Source organism: Echiichthys vipera (genome assembly GCF_963691815.1).
Source record: "Echiichthys vipera genome assembly, chromosome: 15".
Classification (NCBI taxonomy): domain Eukaryota; kingdom Metazoa; phylum Chordata; class Actinopteri; order Perciformes; family Trachinidae; genus Echiichthys; species Echiichthys vipera.
Genome location: NC_139840.1, coordinates 7,141,873 through 7,157,976, shown reverse-complemented (window position 1 = coordinate 7,157,976; position 16,104 = coordinate 7,141,873). Strand labels below are relative to the sequence as shown.

Here is a 16,104-nt window from a genome sequence, read left to right as displayed (position 1 = left end):
TAAAAGACTTTAAAAGGATAGTTCAGGCATCTGGAAGTGTGGCTGAATGTAGTAGTAGTCAGTGTTAGTTACAGTAGATGCAATTAGATGTCGGCAGCAGCTGCAGCAAAATGTACTTTAGTCACCTTAGAAAAAGTCCTACCTAAAGAAGTATTGTTATATGACTTTGAAGTTGTACATAAGAATTGAGATACATTGTTTCTAGCGGCCTCTTTGGCAGTAAGATGTAACTGCAGGCCAGCCTGTTCTTTAGAGTCTCCATCTTGTCACGTTCACCATATGTGTTGGCTTTTATTTTTGCTCTTTTGTAAACTTTATTGACACACGTTCACCTCGCTACTTCCAGTGTCCCCTACATGTTACCCTCTGAAATCCATACACACACACATGTTCCTATTGCACTTCTGTCCTTACTACAAGACTGACTTAGAAGTCGGAAGTTCCAGATTTACGATTACAGGTGAGTGCAGCATAACCGGTAGTGATGATCTAGGCCGACAGACCAACCGCTGTCATCAGTGTCACTAACATGGCGGCTTATTTACATCCAGCCTGGGAATGTCTGAGTGCTTTCATTAGTGGGTCATATGATCAATCAACATTGTTTAAAGTCACTCTTTGATGGATATTAACTTAAAAGACAATTAAATAGATGAAAGTTTACAGAGTTCAACTTTAAAGCTAAACTCAGTAACTTCCTGTAATAATTTTTATTTTTTATTTGCTGAAACAGTTTCTTAATCCTGACAGCACAATGAGACAGACACTCTACGCAGCGTCTTCTCATCAACAGGTTCGTATGATATCTTACAAAAAGTGACGCACAAAAAAAATTATATGACACCTGAAACATGACGTTCTGTTTGACAAAACAAAAGGTGAGGGTTAGGCATCAAAACGACTTGGTTAGGATTAGAAAAAAGGTGGTGGTTTTGCTCAGCACTTTGGGACACAAACATCGCTGAGACACGAGCACCGGTCCCCCGGGTGAAAGTGCTGGAATACACACAAATTACTGTTTTGTAGTTATATGTCTAAAAAGTTCCAAAGTGCTTGAGGACAGTCTGACCTACGCAGAAGTGCAACTGTGCAGTTCTCTGAACTTAAGCAGAGGGAGACTGAGAGGGGAAACTGGAGGCAACTCAAAGCCTGTATGAGAGCAAGGCAAAGCAGTGAGAATATTCTAAATACAGCGTACATTTAAACTGAAATTGTTTTAAGGTGTGCCTTTGAATGAGGTGGCCAAAATACGTTTGCGATATCGATAAGTACCTCACGTAACCCTACTTCAAAAAAGCCAAACTACCCTTTTGAATTGACATGATTATCGGTGAAAAAGCTCATTTTAAACTGTGTTTTTGTTTCCACGAGTATGTTTTTCTCGATCATCTTTAGGCTTTTTATCCATTTTAAGACGTCACAGTATTTCCAGGAAAATCCGTATTCGAAAAATGATTTACAAAAAAAGGATATAACTCCACAATTCACCAGCTTGCAAAGATTTTCAAGTCATGTCGGAGCACTGCAGACATTTAGCACAGGCAGTTTCATTACTAACATCACAACATCCCTTTTTAATTTGTCAAAATATTCAGCACTTACTGGGAATTTTCCACAGCATGAAGGCCTTGTGATGTGGCTTTAAGTTTTAAACAGCTAGTGAAAGCTTTAAAGAAAACCACCTTTTCCAGTAAGTGAGCCTTGTGCTAAGAACCTTTTGTCAAACTGTTGTTTCCAAGGTCAATAATAAACCTTCAGGAACAAGCTTATAGTTTTGAATTGGTATTCAGAGAGAACGACCCGTCGTAACTCCTCTGCCAAGACCAAAAGCACATTTGATTTGTGGAAATACTGCACAATTTCATGTGAAACTATGTGCATTAAAAAAAATTGTGTCACTTATTAAACCACATACGATGTTATTTTGGCCCTTATCATCTATTTTTTATTGGATAGACTGCCTTTGTTGTTACTGTTGTGCCAATAAAAGTTAGTTTACGGGCAAATCTTCATTGACCAATGATTTGAGGCCAAATCGTCCAGAAACTGCTTCCCTCAAGGCCTTCAGCTGCATCTTCTTAGTCTCAATTCTACTTTTATACTGGGCTAGACAAAATTTGTCTCAGTTTACAGTACACATAAGTTCTGCGGCCTCCAACTACCCAATCACTGCAACCACAAAGCCATAACTCCATCTCTGGTGATAATGTCTCTGGTTTATTCAAGAATGCACAAGCTCACATCACTCTCCCTGTTTCTGGGCATGTGTTTTCCAGACAAGAGGAGCGAAGCAAAGTCAAATCACAACAGGGTTTCGATGGCGTCCATGTATGAGAGGTTTGACAAGACAGGGAGGAACTGCTTGGAAGGGTAAATACCGCATTTGTCAAATGATTAAAGATTTTTGGAGCGAACGCCCGAAAATGCACAGAGGAGCAGAAAACTGTGGTCAGTTTTCACTATTTTTATCTTTGGTAGAAAATAGATCTTGAAGAAAACTGCCAAATGCAAACGAAATCCCATTCAGCTCCATTGTATTGTGTTGGCAGCACAAGTCCCTGCAGCAGATAACTCCGATCCCTGCCAGACACCACCAGGGGTAAGAGGGAAAATATGTTGTTTTTTTGGATGAACTGACCGTTTAAGTTTGCCTCTGGGTACATCATTAGTACAGTAGTAGTAAAATATCCTGTTTCAAAGAAATAAAAGCAATTTCATTTTGAGATGCATTGGCAGTGAGAACATAAAGATGGATTTCTTTAAACAGCCGCATCTCATCATATGAAAGGTCACCCGTGACCTCACTCTATGAAGCAATAAAACAAGGGCAATAAAAGGGAAAACACAGGATAAACAACACAAACAACACACTCCTGCAACAACTACTGTTGAGCTGCCCACGAGCAAGGCGAGTAACATCCAATACACAGTTCTAGAAAGTTTCAAGGAGCAATTGTTTAAATCTGCAGGGTTTCTGAAGAAGCCCATGTGTTTTACGGTTTATTTCATTAATAAATAATGAATTGGCTATTGGGCTCAAACACATTTAACTCCATTACTTGGAATTATCGTACACTTACTCCTCTCTCATGCTCCCAGGGCTTGTTAGTGATGATATTGGGCTGTTGGCGTCAAAGTTTCCCTCCAAGCCTCGATACCTGGAGCAGGTGTCCACTGATGGAGGGAGAAACTCTGAATTTGCTCTGTTGTGGACGGGACTGCTGTTTGAGTACAAACCTGAAAGAGAGACCTACATATATTAAAGGATTACTTCACTGAAAATCTGTTTTTCAGTATCAACAGCCACAGGATTGGCAGACAGCTCTGAAAAGTGTCTAGGTTGCTCCTTGGTAGAGGCTGGTGCAGCTACTGTTAGCTTAGATTTACAATGGATCCCAGAAAAATGTACCAGAACGTCGATTGAAATTCTGCAACTGCCTCTGCAGCATATCTCACTTCTGTGCCATCTGTCGTGATGCTAAGTTTGTCACAAACACTCAAAGTTTTACCAAAACAAGGCTAACGTCTGTTACAGTTAGCTGTTGATGTTGTTCACTGCCAACATAAGCAATATTATTTGTCAAGCTCTCTTTTAAGTAAGTAATTTATCAATTTGTCTATAAATGTCAGAACATAGTTCAAAATTTCCCAAACGGCTGCGGTGACGTCTTCAAATTGCTTTGTTTTGTCTGACCAACAGACCAAAACCTCAAAATACTTCACAACGACGAAGAGAGCAGAAACTCCTCGAATCTAAAAGAGCTGCAGCTTGTTACTAACAAAGAATTTAATACAAGTTATTACAATATGTTTATTCATGTTCTGGTCATCATCTTATTGCTTCAGAACTAAAGCAAACAGAAGGTTTCGGCCGGGCTGAAGCTGAAGCTAAGCGGCTAACTACACATCTTTCACACAAATACAAGTCCTTTAAACACACTGAGCATATACATGCACAGGGGAAAAGTGGATAATACGGTAAGAGTAGTTTGACAAGTTTCTTTGGACATTTTAATATATTTTTCGCAGTAAAAGCCAAGTCTGTGGAAACAGTTAAAATCCAGGCTGACTAAATTGCTGTTCCCTGCAATCAAGATACACACTTTTCAGAGAGACACGTTTCAAACTTGTGTTTGATACTAAAAACATACTTTTTTTGTGGCTGTCCTCAAAGCCGTAACACAAATACCTGCAGGGCTTTTAACACTTGGCTTTGATTTTAAGGACAGCTAAAGATGATAGCAAATTTCACCACAAATCCAGCATACCACAGTAATGTACACGCGCACACACACACACACACACACACACACACACACACACACACACACACACACACACACACACACACACACACACACACACACACACACACACACACACACACACACACACACACACACACACACACACACACACACACACACACACACACACACACACACACACACACACACACACACACACCAGTCAGAAAGTAACATTGGCCATTTCTGATAAGGAGAGAAAGTCCTCTTGGGACATTTTCAAAATTAAACACTGACACGCTTGTTTCACCCTGAATAAACTTAGCTGGTAGTGTGCCGTTTGAGGCTTTTCCCTCAAAGTCTTCTGGGTAAAACTGCAAGTAGTCTGCAGTAATAGACATGGACAGCTCTCCTGGACACTCTCCCCTCTCTTTTGCCAAGTGAGCCTCAGTGTACCTGACAGCTTCTTGATCCCGGTTCAGCCATTGAAAGGGAAAGAAAAAGAGTTTGGCAGGAAAACCAGTTTGGAGAAGCTGAGGGATGGGCGGGGAGAGGGCCAACTTGCCCGCAGTCAGTGCCCGGTAATTGGACAAGGTAAACACTGGCATGATGAGCTATCGTCGAAGGAATGGGAGAGGGGGGAGAGGAAAAGGAGCAAATGAGGCCATGGGAGAACAGCCCAGGTGTTTGGGCGATTACCCTTCTCTTTGTTTTCACTCATTTTCAGAGAAGTGCTGGAGAATAAATGCAGATTTTCAATTTGCTTTTGCTACCGCTTCATCTGTGCATACCTGTGAAGTCATCTAAGCTGGGTAAAGGTGAGCCGTTTCCCTGGTGGAGATGCTGCCTCGCGGGACAGTTGCTCATAATGTCCGATTCCAGCATCGTGTGCACCTGAACCTGTCAAAAAAGACCCAACACAGATGTTCATATAGATTAAAAAGCATATTGTGGTACATTTAGTATCATGTTGTCACGTTAGTGGGCATGTGCAGATGCCTGCCTGCATGTAGGGATGAGAGTAATTAGGTTAAATTTGCAGCTTAGTTGTCTTCCAACTGTGTTTTGCTGTTGGGCAACAGCTCCCATGGAGCTAAAGTTCAAAATGAATCACTTCTCTTTTGATTACATACAGTAAAACAATTGAAAACAGTGAGATTCCTGCAGGCAGTTTTCTACTGTTCATTTTTCAAAGAAATGAGGCTTGAACCAGATGCCTGGTTCTTGTTTCGTCTTGTGATCCAGCTTCTCGAAATCCAGAAAGCTTGTTAGGCAATCTTATTCCATGATGTTCTAACAAAGTTAAGGCAAGACAATTTACTTTATTATCCTGCGTTAACAGTGGATCCCCCAGGACTTTCCACAACAATTTATGGACAGCTCCAGGACTCGCTGAGAAGCGATCGAAGGACACCCAGGAACCACAAAAGACGTATGAATAATCGTCGGAAAATGTGCGCCCAAACCAGTGTTTATGAAGATACAAACTTCAATAGCTAGCATCAGCTCAAAGAAATGTATAACCGTGAGGAGTTTATGAAGTGCATGTTTAATATTTCAAAGTCCTCTTTAGCCCCACGGGGTTTATTGCAGCGCAGGGCGTATTAGCCATGTCACAACTTACAAGCACACGTGTTTCTGTTTAAACCGAACAAGGCATGGGAATACACACAAAGCCCAGTGTCGCTCGCCGTCCATAGAAAACAAACAAGGCCCAGATAACGCTGAACAATAGGCTCCCTATTCTGACTTCCAGGGAGCGTGTGTAATGCTTTGTTTTGTTGTATTTCATCCTACTGAATCATAAACATGCTTACTCTCTCCTCCTGTTGCTCTCCATCTCTCTCGCTCAGAAACAAGAGCTCTTTGTGCAGAGACGGGGCGCTACCTGAAACAACTGACCCCTGAGAAACTCTTCTCTGCTGAAGAGGTTTCTTTGAAAGGCAAGAACCAGCTCACTCCGTCCTTATTACTGAACTTTAACTTTAAAAAAGGGGAACAAACTTCCATACTGTTTTATGATTGTGTTGCTGCTATATTAAATATTAACAGACTAAATTAAGAGGTAATACAAAAATAAATACTGTTTTTTTTTATCTATGCTAATCTTAAAGTGTGTTCAAGCGTCGTCTGTGATATCTAATACTTGTCTGCTCACCAAGAAGCAACTTCAGATATGATCCTTTTATGATCTTTACCTTTTGGATTTTTGGAATCTAATATTTTTATACTTACACCTTTGCATTTGCAACTCATTCACAACCATTTTCCCTCAGGACAAATACATTCCTATCTTACATTTATCTAATCATTGTAGTCTCTTAGTGATACTGCTTCTGCACCTATAATATCAGAATATGGGAAATTGACATTGACATTGATTGTATTTTATACCCGTATATCTTTAAATTTCACCGTGCTCATGAAAAGTCATGAGTTGTGGTTTTTACATTGAATGTTATTCTCGTCATGGAACAAAAGCTCCTGAAATAGTCTTTAGGCCGCCCTCAAACGGCACAGCAACCTAGAGGAGTAAAGATTAGGGTTTACCACCAGATGGAAATACATCTTATTTCCGTACAAAATCAAATTTCATTGGAACGTTACAGATTTTTTTTTTTGTGCATCTGAGGTCAAGGAGCAAGATGACATGACCGCCAAGTAATAAAGAAATAGTTTATGGGGGCTTTGTGATGGAACAGTGGTTTAAGGCTCGGGCCATGTAACCGCTCTGCCACTGGTTTGAGTCCAGCGGTGTACCTTTGTTGTGTATTACTCTCCACTGTCCCCTGTCCAATAAAAGCTTAAAGATGCCACTAATAGTAATAATGACTACTTTAGAAAAACAGTTCATATAAACCCCTTTTATTTATAGCCTTGCCTATCCACCAGATCTAAAATAGTACTATAATCTAACCTAATCTGGTTTTATAAACACAGGAATGTTCAATTACAGATGATCATAGAAGTAATCATATTTAAACCTCCAATATGTAAGAACATAATTGCTGTTGTTACCTTGACCTCCCTCTCCTGAAGGCCTTTGGCTGAATGAGCTTTGACGTGCTTTCGTAAGGAGCTGGGATCAGTGTAACGTTTGGTGCACCCGGGGATCTGACAGGCGTACGGCTTCTGTGAACGAAACCACGACATGAAGAGGTGAAGACAAGTGAGGATGCAAAAAAAATGACTTTCTGTGGATACTTGAAAGACATGCCACCACACTACTAAATAGAACCTGAAATATACACTTCCCTAATGTTTACTTTTATTATTTTACGAGTGTTCTTTCGTTTATGGTCTCTGAAGTTCATGGTAGTCAAATTCATTGGTGGTAGAAGTATTAACACCGTACTCCATTACACGTATAAATCATTCATTTAAGTAAGAAAAAATACAGAAGACAAAGTAGAGCAGCCACAGGTTTAACCTTTAACAAATTGCTCATGATCAGATCTAATCATGTTTGTTTTTTTTGTCAAATAAATGTAGTAAGAAGTTAACAGTATGAGTATGAAATAGTATGTTAATGTTAAAGCTGCAGTCGGCAAGTCAGCCAGATCGAGTTGACTCAGTTAAATTTCTTATGTTTACAACTCTCACCCCCCTCCCCCTGTACCAACGACAGCTACTCCGCTCCCTCCCGGCTGCGTGCACCAGATTCCTGTGAACGTGCCCGTCTCTTCTCTCATCGATAAACAGCATGGGGTACACACTAAACGGAGGAAGGCTGGATAACTTCCGCATAGATAGCAATTTCTATCTATGAGCCCTGCGCTGAGTGGACAGGATGATACGGCTGCGGTGGACAGGCTCTACATATGCGCATGTAGAGGCACGCTTTTTCTCCCTAAACCTGGATGATATGTGTTGTTCTATGGGAGCATAGTGTCGGTTTCAATGAATATGATCACACAAATGTTGCCGACTGCAGCTTTAAGTTCGAGTATCCCAAAATTGTAGTCAAAATTGAGTATAAGTTACTTTCCACCACTGGACAAAATGGTACAGACTGAACCAGCTCTTATGCACGTTACATTTGTACATACATTTGTAAATCAGGTCACAGCATTCACTGCATGATGAGGTTTATGGATACGATGTCCAACACACAATATAACTGGGTTTATAAATAACAGCACAAGTTTAGTTGAGTCCCATTCAGATGCTCTACAGATCAGTGTACAGTGCTGTGTGTTACACATACAAACATTTAGGATACATTTGGTAACTTAACGTGACAGCTGTACTAACAGAGAGAGGAAGGACGTGAAGATGATGTCAGCATTTTACATAACACACTCCTCAACTGAAGATGGAGTATATTTACCTTTGGCCTGCAGGCTTAGGGAGAGGAAGAGAAAGAAGAGTTAAGAGGAACAGCACTTCCTCCTGCTTAGCCATAAATCAACTTTTCATGGATTAAAACTGTAGAGCATCATCTACCGGCTATCACTTTATTAATCTAAGACCAAGTCATTTCTAGATTCACTAAACCTTTCATAGCAAAGGTAAAAAAAATAATTTCAAAATAAAAGACGATAAATGATATAAACATCCAGGAACAGGCTTTGCAACATAACTATTACTGGGGAAACCATTGAGATTGAAGATTTTCATTTAAATAAATATTTGTTACGTCACTATCACCAAATGAGCTAACACAATTGCGATGGAGCCTTTTGGCCCACTGATAAAGCCCTTGAACTTGCAGTATTACGAGTATTACACCAGTATTGCGTGTCTGCGAAATTCCAGGAAATAATCCCAAGCGGTGATCTCTGGGAGGTGAGATCCAAAACCACACCTGCAATTACAGCTCATCGCTGTAGGTGCTGCCACAGAGAACCAAGACTAAGGCTTCAAGAGTGTAACTTCAATTTAAAAGCTGCTCTCGGAGATTGTTTCGTTTTTATTTCACAATCTTGTCAAAGTTGTAAGTTTGGACAAGCGAATGAGCCCATTTCCATCAGTCTAATTATTTACAGGTTTTTCCCCTGATTCATGAAAAAACATGCACGTTACTTAGTTTATCTTGTAGGTTTATGTACCAGAATCTGAACATTGCAAGTCAAGGTACTAAGAACCAACTAACCCACTGTTGAATATATAAGACTTTTTAAATTCACAATTTTATTCAAGAGTTGTTCTAAATAAGAGAAAGTCAGTGTGATTTGTGTGAAATATGCACGTTCAAGAAACAAATGGTCAGGACTTAAATAAAAAAAACAACAACACTTTCTGTTAAAGGGGTGAGTTTAGGGAATAACTGAAGAGAGGAAGTGAAAATGTTTGGCACACGAACACAAAAGGTTTTTAAAAATATTTAAAAATAATGTAATGTACAAATGTATGATGAGAATGGCATGTTGGCATTATTGTAGCGATAGTGCATATTTATTTGTTAGTGTTTTCATTTTTTCATTAAAAAAAATCTCATTGTTTGTAACAGTGTAAAGAGAGAAATACATGTCAGACAGATCTGGCATCAGACTTCTTCAACACATCAGACTTTCCTTAGATTATTATATGTGTACATTTGCACTAAAATTAGTCTGCTTATTTGCACATTTTATTTTTTAGGTATCTTTCATATTGTATCTTTATATTACTTCTTTGATGTGTCTGTGTGTAATGCTGCTGTTACACTGCAATTTCCCAGCTCGGGATCAATAAAGTATTTCTATTCTATTCTAAAGTGGCAAAAGTTGGGCAATATCTTGCTCTTATGAAACTGTCCCTGAACAATATTCCCTAAGTGTATAAATCTATTGCCATTGAATGCTTAGTGATTGCGTGTGGTTTTGTCAGCTGCTAAAAATTAGGACATAAATTGATGAATATACATGTCAGTGTGTCAAAAGTAGACAAATGTTGGTACAGATATCGAGAGGAGAGCTTAAACAAAGCTTTGCTGTGTAATGTTGCAATTCAAGATGTTATGACTGAAATGCTTTAATTAACCAAAGTGCTGAAGCAGTCAACGTCAAAAAGACAACAACTAAATCCACTCCAATTCAATTCAACTCAATTTTATTTATAGTGCCAAATCATAACAAAAGTTATCTCAGGACACTTTACAGCAGGGGTGGCCAACCCGGCTCCTGGAGAGCTACTGCCCTGCATGGTTTAGGTTTCTCCCTGCTCCAAAACTCCTGAGTCTAATGATGATTAAACCTGTGACGAGCTTCAGCTGCTTGATAACAAGAGCATCATTAGACTCAGGTGTGATGGAGCAGGGAGAAACCTAAAACATGCAGGGCAGGGTTGGGCACCCCTACTTTACTGAGTAGGTAAAGACCACACTCTATGACTTATTTATGATTTACACAGACCCAACGATTCCCCAGTGTTTCATTTGCTGTTTCTATCGGCCACTCGTCGTTTCACCATTGATTGTTCCTGTTGATTTCAACCTTTGCTGAATTATCTGTAAGTCTTTACCAAACTGGTGTGAGGTGGTCGTTTATGCACAATCCAAAAACGAGCAAATGTCCAGGTGAGGCTTGAGACACGTTTGCATGAACCTGGCCTCATTTTTGGAAACAACTCTTTCATAACACAAATTAGTAAAACAATACAAGAGATTTAGGCAAACTTAAATAACTTGTATTGATACCAGTCATTTCTTGGCTGATTGCAAAATTGTATTCAGCAATTATTTACATTCAGACAGTTCTGGGACACATCTGGCGGTCTGTGATGGCGCCATATGTGTCTGATTCTTGATTTGTGACGCAACTGCAAAGCCGCTATTAGCCAGCATGAAACCACAGAAAGGAGAAAATAACTTTCTCCTCTTGTTGTAATAACACTCGAGTTCAACAACATACTGCACAGCTCCTTCTCACCCGGGTAATAAGAGATCTGATTCGCTGGATTACTGCTAAGTCCTCATCGCTTGTCAGCAGGAGTAAAAATAACTGTGGTTTACAGAATAAATCCACAGCAGGTATGTAGTTTCACAATCCTGAAGAATGTCCTACACTGTATGCAGAGAGAGGAGGAAAGAGCGGAGCAGTGGCAAAAGCGAACCCCTTATTTCACACAAATATTGTCACAATCTGTTTATTTAAAGCCTACAAGTGACGCCTTTTGTGTCATTCGCCGCGCTGATAAAGGCTCAGAGGGAATATCGTGAGTGCAGTGTGTTGTGTTTCACGGAGACATGGCTTCACTCACACATCCCGGACCACAGCGTGGCGATTTTCCGGTTTCAGCACTGTTCGGGCGGACAGGGACGTGACAAGCAGCGGAAAGAAAAAAGGAGGAGGGATTGCACTGTACGTGAGTGAGAGGTGGCGTAATCCCGGACATGTTCACGTGAAGAAACGTCTCTGTACCCCGGACATTGAACTGTTGACTGTGGGGATGATGCCTTGTTATTTGCCCCGGGAATTCACGTCTGTCATCATGATCGGTGTGTACGTTCCTCCTTCAGCTGATGCAGCGCTGGCCTGTGACGTCATCCACTCCGCTGTTACCCCAGGTACAGACGCTGCATCCTAACATTCCCTCTCTCTACTGTTTTTTGTTGTTGTTTTGTTTTGTATATATTATTATTATTGTTATAGTATATTTTCTTGTATTTATTATTATTGTTTATAGCACACTGTGCACTGTATATATGAGGAGCTCTTTTCCAAAACGCTATAAATCCATTTGAATAGTTTTCAGGAGCATTACATTTTTTACCCAGACCCACACATTTGGTTAATATTCAGTTTATCTTGTCAAAATGGTTTATGGCTCAGTCTGAACATGTTGAACGGACGGACGAAACAAAAAACTCTCCCGCTTCAGAGCGCCGCCATGTTGGATCGCATAGAACGCTCACTGAATTCTGATTGGTCGAGAGGACGTATCGCATTTAGGCTAAAAATAGGTTTGGCGCTGGTCGCGGTTTGGAAAGGAACTGCATCTTGAGACTATTTTAAACAAGGAAATATAGAGATTTGGCATTAAACACTGATGAAGCAGTGAAAAGGTTCTGTATACAGCAAAGTGGCTCAAACTCATTTTTTTTTAATTTGGCTTTTATCTCGTTTTGGAAAAGAGCTCTTCATATACACTATGTATATATTGGACTCTATTTATGTTATGTACAAAGTTTTTATTTGCTGACCCACTACTGCTGTTACAAAATAATTTCCCAGTCTGGGATCATTAAAGTAAATCTAGTCTATTCTGACATAGATGTGTTTTACCTAAATGTGACTTTATGCAGACATGATATGTGATGGAAGATCCTTTACGTTAAAGAGTGCTGCACCTATGAAACACTCCACTCCTAAGTATCAAAATCAAACAGAACCAGAGATATTGTCTTTTCATTGCACATATTTCGTGTGAAAACCCGGTGCATAAATTACCCACAATGCAAATCTTCAAAGTGACTCATTACTACTGTTACAGATACATGCAGTGGATTAAAAAGTTCAATATTTGCCTCTGAAATGTAGTGAAGTAGAAGTATAAAGTAGCATAAAATGTAAAATACCAGTATCTACAACATGTACTTGAGCACAGTACTTTAAAGTTTAATGAATGTACTTTGTTACTTTCCACTACTGGACATGAACGAGAGCCACAATACTGGTGCAATATTTGGCACCTGGTGCACGAGCGGGAGCAGCGGCGTGTTTAAAACTTTGGATTTCAAGGAAAGAAGATTGTGTTCTGTTTTCCCTCGGGTCACATCAGCGGTGGATTTCATAACTTCTTTTAACGCAGAAGCCTTAATTTATTACCACCGCTTCTCTAAATCCCAGATAAACTCTATCATCAGTTTCATCATTTAGAGTTTTTAGATGACGGATGATTTCTGCTGCCTGTTTTTAAAACGTTGGCCAAAAGCAAAGGACGCTGATGTATCAATGAGTGAGTCGATTGCTCAGATGCTTAATGTAAAGCTCTCGGATTTTCATATTCACTCATCCGTGCAGTTGGCACGAATCATCGATTTGAATGAAAAAATGGCTTCCACATGAAACTGTTTTCAGTTGCAACTTGAAATTTAGCAGTTAAATCCTTTTTTTCAGCACATTTTATTCAGACACGAGACCAATATTTTATTGGTTATTACCAAAAATTGACCGTCAAATTTACGTGATGAAAAAAGGATTAAATTAAAATTAATCTTTGATGTCTCTGCCTGATTGGGGTTGGGGGTTGACATTTTTATTTAATTTACTTGTTTACTTTATCATTAAAAATGACGTGATGAAGAGTATGTCCAAAGAATGCTGTATGCCGTAATATAAATGATGAAAAAAGCATTCAGTGGTTTCATACATGTACATAAAGTAAACCAACAAAAGGGTGTTTTTTGAATGTGCCAAAAGATGTGTGGTGTGGGCTGTGTGTTACTGACCGTGTCCAGATGTGTGCGCTGGTGTTTGGCCCGGTCGCTGGAGTTGCTGAAGGCCTTGAGGCAGCCGGGATGCTGGCAGATGTACGGCTTCTCTCCTGTGTGGCTCCTCAGGTGGATCTTCAGGTTCTCCAGACGTGAGAACGCCTTGGCGCAGCCCTCAAACTGACGGGGAAAATACAAACACAAAGTCTTACTGCAGCCTGACGCATCCACCATTTGAAGAGAGTGACATATCATGTTAGCAAAAAGGGTTTTCTTGGGTTAGAGTAGGAGTTAAAGGGCAGCTTAAAGGCGAGTTAGGTCAGGGCTACTGAGTGGTGTCACCTGAGGAGATCTATGACCCTGATGCCCACAACAGAGCCTCATCACAGGTCAGAACATGATTTAACAGGGGTACTGGACTTCCAGAGAAATGCACCGGACATTTTTACTCTGTATTGATGCATATTTTTAGGGGCGGCAGTAGTTCAGTCCATAGGTGACTTGGCTCCATGTATGGAGCGTGGACTGGTGGCTGGAGAGGTGCCAGTTCATCTCCTGGGCACTGCCGAGGTGCTGTTGAGCAAGGCACCGAACCCCCAACTGCTCGGGGCGCTGGTCACTGGCAGCCCCCTCGCTCTAACATCTCTCCTTAATTGCATGTATATGACCAGTCTGTGCATGTGTGTGTATTTCGGGCCTGTGTGTGTAACATGATTAATAATAAGAGTGAAAAAATTCAATTTCCCCGTTGCGGGATAAATAAAGTAATTCTTCTTCTTCTTCTTGATACACTGCAGAACAATGAGGGTCAAAATGTAACAATGCAAAATGCAAAGCAGCTTGAATTCATTTGACCTTTTAAGTATTGGCAGTATTTTACATTCATATAGATATATATATATATACATACACATGTGTCTACATCCTAGCTTTAGCTTACTTTTAGTAACCACTGGAACTTTCATCTTCTTAGACAAATATATTCTGAACCTTTTAAAAGTATGTTGGCCTGTAACTCACACATAATAAAAATCACATTTTCACATCCAAATTCATAAAAGAATCAGGTTATTGAATCATAAACCTCAGGTAATGGCCTTTTCCCAAACAGCCAATTGGAACAAAACCACACACACACACACACACACACACACACACACACACACACACACACACACACACACACACACACACACACACACACACACACACACACACACACACACACACACACACACACACACACACACACACACACACACACACACACACACACACACACACACAACTGTGGTAGGTTCTGGTAAGTTCGTTTCTCTTGGACTGGAGCCAGACAAGAAGCAAACATCAGCAGGCCGCATGCTGCAGGCCGTAAACTAAAGCTTTCTAACTTTACAGTAACCCTGTCACTTTCAATCTTAGATCTAACATACCTTAAATGTTTTCATTCCTGACATGTAAGTCAAAGTTTAAATGGAAATATTTCAAATGGTTTGATTTAAACCCCCTGGTGGTCTAACAGGGAGTGGGAGAAACCTTTAGACCATGGGTGTCAGACTGATCCAGTAAAGGGCCGTGTGGCTGCAGGTTTTCATTCCAACCAAGCAAGAACACACCTTACTCGACTCACTCCATCACCTGAATCGCCTTCACACAGTTGATTTGTTGGATCAGGTGTGTTTTTGATTGGTTGGAATGAAAACCTGCAGCCAGACAGCCCTTTACTGGATCAGTTTGACACCCATGCTTTAGACCATGCTTTAGTCAAAGTCAAGGCCTGCGGGCCAGATCCGGCCCGCAATTGAAGTATCTTGGCCCCCGGGATGATATTTGATTAGTATTAGAAGCGGCCCGCACACCACAGCCGCCTGCTGATGTTTTTAACGCACCAAAACTACATTACCCACAATGCAACGGTAGCCCACGAACTCACTGCAGCGCCACAAGTGGGCCGCCTCGGCTTCATTATTCATCAGCATTCAGGGCAGATGTCAACTTTCAGCCCAATTACTGACAGATACAGAAATATTGGATTATTAATTTAATTATTAAATTAAATACGGACACTGTGTTAGGTCTTGGTTTAATAGGTTATATGCAATAATTTTAATATGTTTTAACAAACACTGAACCAGTCCGGCCCTCGGCTCGTAGCAAATTAGTTTTTTTGGCCCTCTGATGTATTTGACTTTGACATCCCTGCTTTAGACGATTACAGGAGAGAATTTTTCAAAACTGCCTGAATTCACCTCACAGGGTCAATCCAATCCATTTTGAAAGTCGTGAATATGTCTGAAGGCGAATCACTGTGTAACAGCATGACATGTGAATACAATGAATGCCCCATGATAGTTTAGAAATATTAAAATGGTTTATTTCAGTTATAGATGTTGTTATTATTGTTCATTATTGTTTCTGAAAAAGATTATTACTGTTATTCAAACGAGAGTCGGGTCTGATTCATAAACTAAAATACAAGAACAAAGTGTTTCATCGTTTTTA

The 16,104-nt window shown here is 40.2% G+C and overlaps 1 protein-coding gene across 3 annotated transcripts in view; it reads right to left on the bottom strand.

Annotated features, from left to right (window-relative positions):
- glis1a (GLIS family zinc finger 1a) overlaps window positions 1-16,104 on the bottom strand; it is a 47,481-nt gene that overhangs the window by 6,789 nt on the left and 24,588 nt on the right. For all 3 annotated transcript variants that reach the window (XM_083927898.1, XM_083927900.1, XM_083927899.1), the window contains exons 3-6: window positions 13,621-13,782; window positions 7,266-7,379; window positions 5,039-5,147; window positions 3,081-3,237 (exon numbers count right to left, since the gene is read on the bottom strand). In XM_083927898.1, the coding sequence (XP_083784024.1) occupies window positions 3,081-3,237; window positions 5,039-5,147; window positions 7,266-7,379; window positions 13,621-13,782 (542 nt within the window). The remainder of the gene's footprint in view (window positions 1-3,080; window positions 3,238-5,038; window positions 5,148-7,265; window positions 7,380-13,620; window positions 13,783-16,104) is intronic.